The 12,523-nt window shown below is 41.0% G+C and overlaps 1 protein-coding gene across 3 annotated transcripts in view; it reads right to left on the bottom strand.

Moving 5' to 3' along the window:
• The window catches only part of IKZF3 (IKAROS family zinc finger 3), a 91,552-nt gene that overhangs the window by 7,755 nt on the left and 71,274 nt on the right, over window positions 1-12,523 (bottom strand). For 2 of the 3 annotated variants that reach the window (XM_077853092.1, XM_077853091.1), the window contains one exon: window positions 11,224-11,340. In XM_077853092.1, the coding sequence (XP_077709218.1) occupies window positions 11,224-11,340 (117 nt within the window). Of the gene's footprint in view, window positions 1-11,223; window positions 11,341-11,455; window positions 12,096-12,523 lie in introns of those variants that run through there. The other variant, XM_077853093.1, reaches the window with a different exon arrangement.

Below are 12,523 nucleotides of genomic sequence, written 5' to 3' on the forward strand. Positions count from 1 at the left end.
GGCCCTGAGATCATGACCTGAGCTGAAATCAACAGTCAGATGCTCAATCAACTGAGCCATCTAGGCATCCCTGATTTTATTCTAAATGCCATATTTGAGGCACTTAAGCAGGGGAGTGATACGTCTTCTGTAAAAAGAATTATAAGACAAGAGTAAGGCAGTTTGGTACAAATTGTATATTTAAGTGTTAAGGAAATCATAAAATTCAGGAGTACCTGGGGCAGGGAAAGCATTCTTGGAAAACCCAGATTTTGAGAAGGTTTTTTTTTTTGTTTGTTTGTTTTTTTAAAGATTTTATTCAGGGCAGCCCCTGTGGCGCAGCGGTTTAGCATCGCCTGCAGCCCAGGTATGATCCTGGGGAGCCGGGATTGAGTCCCACGTCAGGCTGCCTGCATGGAGCCTGCTTCTCCCTCTGCCTGTGTCTCTGCCTCTCTCTCTAAATAAATAAATCTTTAAAAAAATAAAGATTTTATTTATTTATTCATGAGAGACACACAGAGAGAGGCAGAGACATAGGCAGAGGGAGAAGCAGGCTACTCACAGGGAGTCCGATGTGGGACTAGATCCTGGGATCATGCCCCAAGCCAAAGGCAGACGCTCAACCACTGAGCCACCCAGGCATCCCAAGAAGGGTCTTGATGAACTGGTACAACTTAGATTTTTCCAAGAGGTAGATGAGACATCCTGATAAGAGGGAGGAGCAACCTGAAGGCAGAGAAGTGGGACTACTTCTACTACTACTACTACTACTACTACTACTACTACTACTACTGGACAGAAACAGGGAAGAGTAAAAGAGTCTGGGTGTAGCTATATCAGGAAGTATGAAATATAGCATTTCTCAAACTTCACTCATCCTTCACATTCTGCAACACTGACATCTCAGGGTAGTGTTGTGGTTGAGTGCATGAGTTCTTGGATCAGATGGACTGATGCTGGCTCATCAGTTACTGTTTGCATGACCTTGGGCAAGTTACTTGACATGTCTATGGCTCCGTATCCTCATGTGTAACAGGGATTATAATTGTATCTACCTCCCAGGGTCATTGGGAAGTGCTTGGAACAATGCCTGGTACATAGAAAGCACCCAGTAAATGTTAGGGCTTTTTGTTTTGTTGGAATCAGCTCAAATTTTCTTTTTTCTCTCTCTCTTTTTATGTCTCTAAAATTAATTTGCTTTTTATTATTTTTAAAGATTTTATTTCTTTATTCATGAGAAACACACACAGAGAGAGAGAGAGAGAGAGAGAGAGAGACAGAGACATAGGCAGAGGGAGAAGCAGGCTCCATGCAGGTAGCCTGACATGGGACTCAATCCCGGGACTCCAGGATCACGCCCTGTGCTGAAGGCGGTGCTAAACCACTGAGCCACCCAGGCTGCCCTGAATTTGCTTTTTAGGTAAACTTTCTATCACTAATATAAACAGAAGGCTAGACTCACGCACCACAAATAGAAGGTTAACTATGAAAAATAAAAACAAGGAAACAGAGCGATCAAGTTTTGATCAGATACTGTGACTACTTGGAAACAAAGATCCCCTCTCTTTGTCAAAAACAGAGATTACCAAATGTGAGATTTGTATGAAAGAAGACTAACATAAAATTAAATCTAAATCTTTTCATAAAAAAAAAAAAACCAAAAAAACAAAAAACTTTTCCCTTGGAATAATCAGCAAGAATGACAGAGAACTAAAAAATGAAATAATTTTCTTGCCCTATGGGTCTCCTGGCACTTTGCATCCCACATTTGGGGGAGTTATTGAAAAAACGTTAATACACAGAGGAACCAAAAGATAGACATTCTGAATGACCAACCACAGGATTTGGATTTGAACAAAGAGCAAACTGCTTCATGCCCTTGAACAAGGGAGGCTTGTGACAAAATGTTATTTTCAGAATATTAATGGAACAGCAAAATGTAAGACCAGAACAGCAAGGAATTGGAGCCTGAAAGACCAGCTAGAAGATCTAATTGAATAAGATGGATTTGTCTTGCATCCCTACTACCTTAAGGCCAACCTGATAGTTTCTAGACAAATACCTGAGAGAAAAAATCTGCAAACACCCTGCCTTAGCAACTCAATAAAAAGCAACAGGAAATTAGACATGTGCCAAAGTCATCAGTGGTTTTTATTTTAAACTTCCAGATTGGATAAATCTTTGATCAAAGCTATTTGAAGGGAAAAAAAAAAAAGCTATTTGAAAGAGTGAGGCTGAGAACATGAAAGTCAGCTAAGGGCACAAATTCATTCCTCTGAAAATGACACAGAAATTGTGAACTTTGGTTTCTTGACCTTTTCAAGGTCATTGATGATTTTCCAGTGTGGCTGGCTCTACTCCACTCCTCAAATACCAGGGGGTCCCTGAGAATCTTTTTATCTTTTTACAGAGAGGTTCCAGAAGGTTTCTGGGGGTAGGACAGGCACATCACAAATTCTGTTTTTATCTTTTCTCCCAAGAGTTTTCTTTACTGAACTAGGCCTACAGTTTCACAGTCTCTACCACCTGCAGCACATGTCAGAACAGAGCTGAGTGCTAAAGTTGTAAGAGGCAAAACAGTAAGAGGAAAATACACCCCTGGATGAGTGGAAATATGTGACTGAGTTCTGTGGTTAAGGCAGACCATTGTTCATTGTGAAGACAGGAGAGCCTCAGATCTTCACGTGCACGCAACCTGCAATCATCAGATCCCCTCATCTCCGAGTTACGGTAACTTGAGTAGTACAGATGATTATCAGTCACCTGTAGACACGATGACTCAATGTGTATGAAACCCAGAAGGGGTTAGCTACAGTAATTGAAAAGCCAACAGCTCACGTTTCTTTAGTAACATACTCATAAAAAAGGTTAGTCAAACCACAAGCGTATAACTTCTCCCAAACCTGCACGGAGCCTCTAGTCCAGCTTGTAGTCAAAATCGTACCACACCTTTGAATGATTAATGATAGCAGCTTCAGGCTGAATTAGAGGTTTCCTTCTGATGAAAGTACAACTGGCAAAAGCAAGTCCTGAGTTTAGGAACCAGGGCCATTCCTTACCTGTGCTTCTTTTTTAAAGGTGTGAATCCCTAGACTTTGGAAATTCTAAACCAAGCAGCCGCCTGACTTGAATTGCTGCAATGTGGTGAGGGTATATATGGGTGTTGTCTTTTTTTTTTTTCTTAAGATTTTATTTATTTATTCATGAGAGACACACAGAGAGAGGCAGAGACATAGGCAGAGGGAGAAGCAGGCTCCCCATAGGGAACTCAATCCCAGGACCCCGGGGTCACAACCCGAGCCAAAGGCAGACTCTCAACCACTGAGCCACCCAGGTGCCCCTGGTTGTTGTCTTTTGAGTGCCAACTTCAAAGTACAGAATCACCACTTAGAGCTAAAAGGGACCTTAACTGAACACGTGGATTCAGACCTCTGCTTCTGGGGTCAAGTGACAAGATCCACCACTCTAATGTTTACCTCTGGTTTTTATACTTCACACTACCTAGCACTGTGCCTTATATATAATACTCATAAAAATAGCTCCTATTTATTGAGCCTTTATTATGTACTCAGTGCAGTCCTAGCTACTTTTTGCATATTCTCTCATTTGCCTAAGATGAATTAGCACCTCTTACTCAGATGAATAACCTAACCTACAAACAGGTTAACTTGTCAAGGCTGCTTAAGTTGGTAAATGGAGAACTAAGTTGTAATCTAAGGGCCCATATATATCTGCCTGTGTCTGAGCTTTTTTTTTTTTTTTAAGATTTTATTATTTATTTATTTATTTATTTATTTATTTATTTATTTATTTATTTATTTTGGAATAGGGAGGGAAAGGTGTAGAGAGAGGAGAGAAAGGGTCTTAAGCAGACTCCACACTGGGTGGGGCTTGATCCCACATGGGGCTTGATTCCGCAACTCTGAGATCATGACCTGAGCTGAAATCAAGAGTCAGATGCTTAACTGACTGGGCCACCCAGGCACCCCTGTGTTTGAGCATAAATTATTGTTTCCTGACTGCTACCTTGCCCATGGCTGCACAATCCCACCACTGGCAGTGACTTCAGATTCTCTGCTGGGATGGTCCCCATAAGCAGTGGACAAGCAACTATGCTTTGTTCCATATGGACCAGCACCGTGCATTCAAGAAGTATTTATGATGCACAGAGTTGTGATGTCTGTAAGTGCTTAACAGAATGCCTGGCATATGTAAGCACTCAATAAGTGGTAGATTTTTTTTTTTTTAATTTACTTGAGAGAGAGGGAGAGTACAGAGGGAGAGTGAGAGTGAGAAGCAGATTCCCTCCTGAGCAGAGAGCCTCATGTGGGGCTTGATCCCACAACCCCAAGATTGTGACCTGAGCCAAAGGCAGATGCTTAACCGACTGAGCCACCCAAGTGGCCTTATATCTTTTATTATTATTATTATTATTATTAGCCTCAAATCACGTTAGGTACTTTGAGGAGTACAAATATAATTGCAGTCCAGGAGATGCAGCATTTATACAATTTCATTGCAAATTAGTACCCCGAACGCTATGTGGTAGAACAAAGTATAGAGTAGTCAAGAAAGTGAAGAGAGAAAAATATGGACAGCTTCTCAATATGCCATGTAATGCGGGACAAATATTAACTTTTTTTTTTTTGAAGTCTGCTTGTAAGTGATGGTGGTGAAGACAGTTCTATATATTACAAAAAACTGTGACAGTGATGGTGGTGAAGACAGTTCTACATATCACAAAAAACTTAAACTTTTTTTTAAAGATTTTATTTATTTATTCATGAGAGACACAGAGAGAGAGACAGAGACAGAGACATAGAGGGAGAAGCAGGCTCCTTGCAGGGAGCCTGATGTGGGACTATATCCTGGAACCCAGGGATCATGCCCTGAGCCGAAGGCAGACGCTCAACCACTGAACCACTCAGGCATCCCAAAACTGTTAAACTTGCCTGAGTACAGGGGAAGAACAGAGCAGAGAGAGAATTCAGGAGACTATGGGAATGTAGACCACATACACTTTTTTATTTATTTTTATTTTTTTTTTTTTAAATTTTTATTTATTTGTGATAGTCACAGAGAGAGAGAGAATGAGGCAGAGACACAGGCAGAGGGAGAAGCAGGCTCCATGCACTGGGAGCCTGACATGGGATTCGATCCCGGGTCTCCAGGATCGCGCCCTGGGCCAAAGGCAGGCGCCAAACCGCTGCGCCACCCAGGGATCCCCCACATACACTTTTTTAAAAAAAGATTTATTTATTGGGGTGCCTGCTGGCTCAGTTAGGCGTCTTTTGGGTCAGGTCATGATTTCAGGATCCTGGGATAGAGCCCCATGTTGGGCTTCCTGCTCAGCAGGGGGTCTGCTTCTTCCTCTCCCTCTCCCCCTACCCCTACTCTTGCTCTCTCCCTCTCTTTCTCAAATAAATAAAATCTCTTTAAAAAATTTAAAAATGGGGATCCCTGGGTGGCGCAGCGGTTTAGCGCCTGCCTTTGGCCCAGGGCGCGATCCTGGAGACCTGGGATCGAATCCCACGTCGGACTCCCGGTGCATGGAGCCTGCTTCTCCCTCTGCCTGTGTCTCTGCCTCTCTCTCTCTCTCTGTGTGACTATCATAAATAAATAAAAATTAAAAAAAAAAAACCAAAAACTAAAATCTTTAAAAAAAAATTTAAAAATGTATTTATTTATTTGAGAGAGAGAGAGAGAGAGAGAGAGAACGGAGTTGCAGAGGGAGAAGGAGAGAGAGTCCCAAGCAGACTCCTTGCTGAACATGGAGCCCTACTCAGGGCTCCATCTTACAACCTGAGATCAGGTCCCAAGCTGCAACCAACAGGTGGATGCCTAACAGACTGTGCCACCTAGGCACCCTAACCATGTATACTTTCTAATTTTTTAAAAATTTTTATTTATTTATGATAGTCACACAGAGAGAGAGAGAGGCAGAAACATAGGCAGAGGGAGAAGCAGGCTCCATGCACCGGGAGCCTGACGTGGGACTCGATCCCGGGTCTCCAGAATTGCGCCCTGGGCCAAACCGCTGCGCCACCCAGGGATCCCCCATGTGTACTTTCAAAGGCAGATGTGAGGGAGGGCATTCCAGGCAGACAGCATGGACATAACGATTACATACAAGAGGGAAAGTATTACATAGAAGTGTGAGTAGTTCACTGTGGCTGAATTAAAAGATCACTTGGCTGAAATGATAAAATTAGAAAAGGTAACTTGGAGACAGATTGTACAAGGCTCAGAACACCTGGGTGGTTCAGATTTTATTCCAATGGGAAGCCATTGAAAGGGTTTTTTGAAGGGGGGATGATTTGAACTTTAGAAAGATAACACATTTCCACTATTATAGGCATCATGAGGGGTGATGAGCAATGTTCAGGTTTTATGTTTCTGCAAGTCACTGAAATGTACTTGCCCTACCTTCCTACCATATCCCATGTGTATTATTGCTTACTCTTACTGCAAGCACATGTTCGATAAAAGGAGGGAGGGGCAAGTAAGGAGGTTAAATGAAATATCTGTGAGGTAATGGCTCTGATCTCAAGCTCAATGAGACTAAAGTGAATAACATTTCTTCCAGGAGGAGGAAAGTAGAAGGGAGCCATAGAACAGGCAGGAAGGGGAGCAAACACAGAGATAGCCATGGGGTGGGGGGTGGAGGAGAGGAAAATTGAGTTGGAGACCATGTTTTGTTGCTGCAGAAGCCCTGTCCTTTGTGAGAGGTGCTATTTGGATGTCATCGGTCCTGACGGAGTCACCAGGGGAAGACTTTTTTAAAAGATTTTATTTATTTAATAAAAAAAAAGATTTTATTTATTTATTCATGAGAGACAGAGAGAGAGAGAGAGAGAGAGAGGCACAGAGACATAGGCAGAGGGAGAAGTAGACTCCCTATGGGGAGCCCGATGCGGGACTCGATCCCAAGACTCCAGGATCACACCCTGAGCTGAAGGCAGGTGCTCAACCACTGAGCCACCCAGGTGCCCCAGGGGAAGACTTATTCTCTCAAGAAAACACACTCCTGAGGGAGAATAACTGCCCTTCTTCAGGGGCTTTTTCTTCCACCAGCTTACATTGACTACACTCCTCCCTATCCAAAGACCTGGTGCAGCACACATGACCCCACTGCTCAGGGGGACCTCCAGGGAAGGAGGCTTTGGCTCCACTATTGGACCTTGGATGGCAGTGCGTTATAAGGTCCCAGTCCTGACTCTGCTCTGTCACCCACTAGCTGTATCTCTTCATCTCTCCATCCTCCCTTCTTCCTTGGGACAAGAACTTTGCTGTGTATTCCTGATATCTCTTCAAGTTCTAATATGCTAGGATTCTGTAATACTTATAGGATTATAGATTTCAGCCCTTTGAGAAGGAGTGGGAGAAGATACGTTTTGCTGTTAGAAATGGGTATTCAAACTGCTTCCTGTAGCTCTGTTAACCAAAGCAGACAATTTCTCATTAGTTACTTCACAGGGAGAATCGATGGTGTTTGTTGAAGTGTCAAAACCTCACTAAACATGTTTACCACGGGTGAGTGAGATCTTTTTTCATGTTCTTTTCAACATAAAAACTTCCTTTAATAAAATAATACATAAAATTAAAAATAATAAGGAGATGCTATGGTAACCACTTTGGTTGGAATAACACATCTGTTTTTGGAGAAAGAATGAAAATCAGAAAAAGAAATATGCAGAAATGTAGTCATTTTCCTCCTCCCTCCAGGAGAGAAATCTGGCCTCTATTTTGAGCCAAGTATTTGAAGATGGCCTAGTTAGAAGTCTAGTCAAACAAGTTTATAACAGAAGAATAAGATGCAGAAAAGGACAACTCTTAAAAGGCTAGGTGCTAAAAGTAAGCCGTTGTGTCCTTCGAAAAGAGCAACGAAGAACTATTTTGATGATGTAAAGATGCCGACATCTAATGAATGCGTGTCAATTTATGTCCTAAATACAGAGAACAAAACAAAATTTCTTGGAGAATTAGGAAAAATGGCTTTATTTTTCTTCTATGTGGGCAATTTAATTTTATTCTTACTTTTCAACAAAGGCATGTTTCTGTGTTTCTAAATGCACTTAGAGGGCACCTGGGTGACTCAGCCAGTTAAGCTTCTGCCTTTGGCTCAGGTCATGATCTTAGGGTCCTGGGATCCGGCCCTACATAGGGCTTCCTGCTCCAAGGGAGAAGGCCTCTCCCTCTCCATCTATCTGCCTCTCGCCCAGCTCATGCTCTCTCTTGCATTCTCTCTCTCAAATAAATAATAAAATCTTAAAAAAAATAAGTGCAGTTAGACTTAACCCAATCTTGTCCCTCTTCCTCAATTCATCTCTAATTTATGAAAAAAGCTACCTACTGGTAATTCTCTTTAGCCTTCTGGGAAAGTAACAGGTTGACCTGATGGTATAATTTCACCTTTACCCTCATAGTTCAAGAGGTCAGGGAAGCCAAGGTTGGTCTGAGTGCTGTGCAACTGTCAGCAAGGATTAAAGAGAGTGACTCATTCTTCCTTCACACTTTACCCTTTGCCATTTCCCTGGCAGCTGAATCTTTTCAGAAAAAGGTGCCTTGGAGAGGAAATACAGGAGACAGGCGAGAAGAGGAGGGAAAACATTAGCCCCGTATGTTTTGCAGCACTTTATCCCATACACTGCAGTGTCAAAATGTTCCTTTTCTCTCCCCAGTATTGCTGTTTTCTATCAAAAAAGTTGACTCCATTAAATGACTCAAGGGGTTTCCTTTATTTAAAAACAATCTCTAAAAGGAAGGTTCGGGATATAAGCTAATGCTAGAAGTTTAGAACAGGGCTCAGGAACAAGATCATGGGCATGGCAGGAAGCGCTGTCCCCATTTCCCGACCAATGAACAGGGGAAAGAACAAATGAACAAGGAGTAACGCCCTCAGTAAAACAGATGAATGTTGGGCTAATGTAGCTGTTTTATAGATTCTCATTTAACCACACCTTCCTAAAACAAAAACAACTAAAATATATGACATGGTTCATAACATAAACACCTTGTCTGTATAGTCTTGAGAAAACCGTTATCTGAATCTACACATATGGGCTTAAAAACACAAAGTGGTATTCATAATTGCAGCCTCTGCTAATTCATCTTGCAGACTTGTAGAATGATAGAGCTGGGAGGGACCTTCCCAATCACCTCATCACCTATTCAGTCTCCTCATTTCACAGATGAGTAAACAGAGGCCCAGAAAGGTTATGTGATTTGTCTAAACACACACGGTTAAGAAATGACTGAGCTAGAATCGGAACCTGGGTCATTTGGCTTCAAATCCAGTGTTCTTCCTACTGCGCTATACCACAATTTACCAAACAAAATTTCCCCCAGTTATTCAGAGCCCTGAAGCCTTGAAGTTGCTACCTCAGCTCAAATCAAGAGCTAACTCTACTGGGTTTCCTGATTCCAGGATAGAATGAACATGATGGTTCAGAAGATGAGAGAAATCAGCACCTACAAGCATCTCTCCTCAGTCTGGAAATGGAGTAAAAATCCCCTGGTTACAAGGGTAGCAAATGGAACAGATCCCCAATGCACCAAGCAGAATGGCAAGGACTTGGACATAGGAAACATGTTTTCTGAAACCCACAAAAATACCAAAGCAGGTTTTATTATATTAAGGAGGGTTTTAGCTCAACTGTAGGTGTAGGGCAGCTACAAGGACCAAGCACCTTCTCTCATATGTAAGTTCTCTTTGACCAAAACGCCTTGACCATAATTGGATTGAAATTGAGTCATTTTACATTTTTTTCTTTGCCTATTTCTCCCCATGTCCCTCTCCACACCAAGTACAGCCATTTCTAGAGTCAAAACTTTCCCCAAATTAAATTACAAAGTAAATTACACTCATAGAATAACAACCTCTACTTTCCTTTGTTCTGACTCCAGTCAGAACTTCTTCACAGCAGTCAAGCTCAAAAGATAATATAAGCAATGTCTTAAAATCATGTCTTGGAATCACATTTGATCCACTGTTCCTAAACTCCACATGGAGGCCACTACATGCTCCCTGACATTTCTCACAAAGGAAGATGGTAACAGGGGTGGGGGGTAGGAGGGGTGTATCTCTCTAAACTGAAATGCACCAACTTAATTTAGTCTGACACAATTCTTGAAGTGATTAAAAGGATATGAAAACTTTTCAGCTAATCAAAATAAAAAAAATAAGGCATAAGCACTTAAATAAACATAAATGCCAAGCTAGGTAATTTTGAAATATATGAGTTCTTTCAATATGTCTCTATAATTCACATAAAATACCTGCCTGTACAAAAATGATCTAGACCAGAATAAAATTTAACCAGGTTTAAAAACCAGGCAGGTACTTAATATCTGTACTGAAAAGAACCAAGCACAAAAGGACTGTAGTAAGACATCAATAGCAAGTATCTTTGGAAAAACAGATTGGCAGTTTTTTAAAAATTCTGCTGGTGTTAAGGGAGGTCTATTTTCGTGTGATAACTATTTTTGTTCAATATCACCAAATTTCAATTTATAGCAAAACTGATGCATTCAATTCAACTGTCCCCTTCACAAATATAAATCTATTTTAAATACGATGGTCACATTTATGTAAACATCTGGAAGAGCTGGGCAAAACATCTCTGCCATTCGGCAATCCTAACACTTAACATAATTCTTTCTTAGCCATCTCATTCTGTTGCATTGTTTGACAATGTGAAAACCGATGGCATAAAAATTAACTCCCTTAAGACAAATGATTGAATCTAGCTTTGTTATTTAAATATCTAATTTTTCAACTTTCTCTTAAAGCCTATCCTCAATTAAATTCAAGAAAGTATGGCAATAAGTTTTAGAACATGAAAAAAGTTGGGGCATGATTACGGAACCAACTTGTAAAATATAATTACAAAAGGTTACAAAAATGCTATCTCAAACATCTTACTGGTGTCAATTGCATAAACTCTCTCATGCAACATATGTCATTCAGAATAAAGAGGAAGGAACAGCATTTTTAACACCAACTCCATTTAGGAAATTGGATATCAAATACTCCCATCTTTAGGAGTTAAGATTATTCAGTTAAAAGATTTTATTCTATTTGCTCTAGCTATCAAAATGAAGCACAAAGAATAAAAGTGTACAATGGAAAACGAATTACCTAATTTTAACAGAGATTAAGGGCCTGTGTAATATATAAACATCCTATGTTATCTCATTTAAACTATCTGCTAACAACAGCAGGAAAAAGGGTCGTATTCTTACCAATGAATTTCTGAGGCATTGAGCTTTTTCGTTTTGCCACATTGCTTGCTAATCTGTCCAGAACGAGAGCTCTTTCACTTCCCATCTCTGCTTTGATGTGTCTTGCCTCCGCACTTGCTGGTTTGGAAAAATGTAAAAAGAAGAGGGAAAAGAACATGGTGATAAATGAGGGAGGAAAGGAAATAAACTGGAAGGAAAAGTGTCAGAGGTCTGATGTACACTCTGTCGTTACCTGTTATTACTGCTCAGATTCTTGCCTGGGGTACCTGCTGTGGTCAGTGAAGCCAGCACCAGGGCACGTTCAAATCTTGCAGTCTTATGCTGAGATGGGAAAGCCCGACCCATCCCCAACCAGTATCTTCATTAGCAAGAGGAAGTATTAAATAAACAGCCTGGACGTGGTTGGTTGCAAAAAGATAGATAGATGGAGATCTTCTAACCCCCGATCAGCCTTCTTTCTGATTCTGAGTAACTGCGTGTGACACCTGCAGACTGATATAATTCTTCTTAACAACTTAAAAAAAAAAAAAAGTATGGTGCCCCAGATTTACTGCTCTGTTTATGTTAATAGCACTTTTGAAAATAGATACACTTACCCAGACAGCAAGAAATCTACTCAGTGATTTGTGTATTGAAATTCTGAGTGGTTTTTTCCTTTTCTTTTCTTTTCTTCCAGCATGCTCCTTTCAGTTCCTATCTCTTAAATTCTATTTCTCTGGGCTCTGCATTATCTGTTTCATATGTTCCTCACATTTCAAACTTGTCTCAGTTAAAATTTCCCTGAGCAACACTTCTGTCTTGAAATTAAAGAGCAATTTGTATAATACATCTTTATATTTCTAATGAACAATGTGAATAAAAACTGCCTAAGAATATGGATTAGTTGTTAATCCACAAATAGACCTTTAAGTGGTGTAGGCCTGTAGTTCTCAGACCTGCCTGTACATTAGAATTAGCTGAAGTGAATGTAGGAAACACTTATGCCCAGGTTCTCCTTCAGATCCTGAAACCAGGATCTCTGGTACAGGTGGCCAGGCCACAGTACTTTTAAAGCTCTCCAGGTGATTTTTTTAATAAAGATTTTATTTATTCATGAGAGACAGAGAGAGAGAGAGAGAGAGAGGCGCAGAGACACAGGCAGAGGGAGAAGCAGGCCCCATGCAGGGAGCCTGATGTGGGACTTGATCCCGGGACTCCAGGATCACCCCCTAGGCCGAAGGCAGGCACCAAACTGCTGAGCCACCCAGGGATCCCCTCTCCAGAAGATTTTATTTATTTTTTATTTATTTTTTAGTGAGCT

This window comes from Canis aureus, chromosome 16 (genome assembly GCF_053574225.1).
Source record: "Canis aureus isolate CA01 chromosome 16, VMU_Caureus_v.1.0, whole genome shotgun sequence".
Classification (NCBI taxonomy): Eukaryota; Metazoa; Chordata; class Mammalia; order Carnivora; family Canidae; genus Canis; species Canis aureus.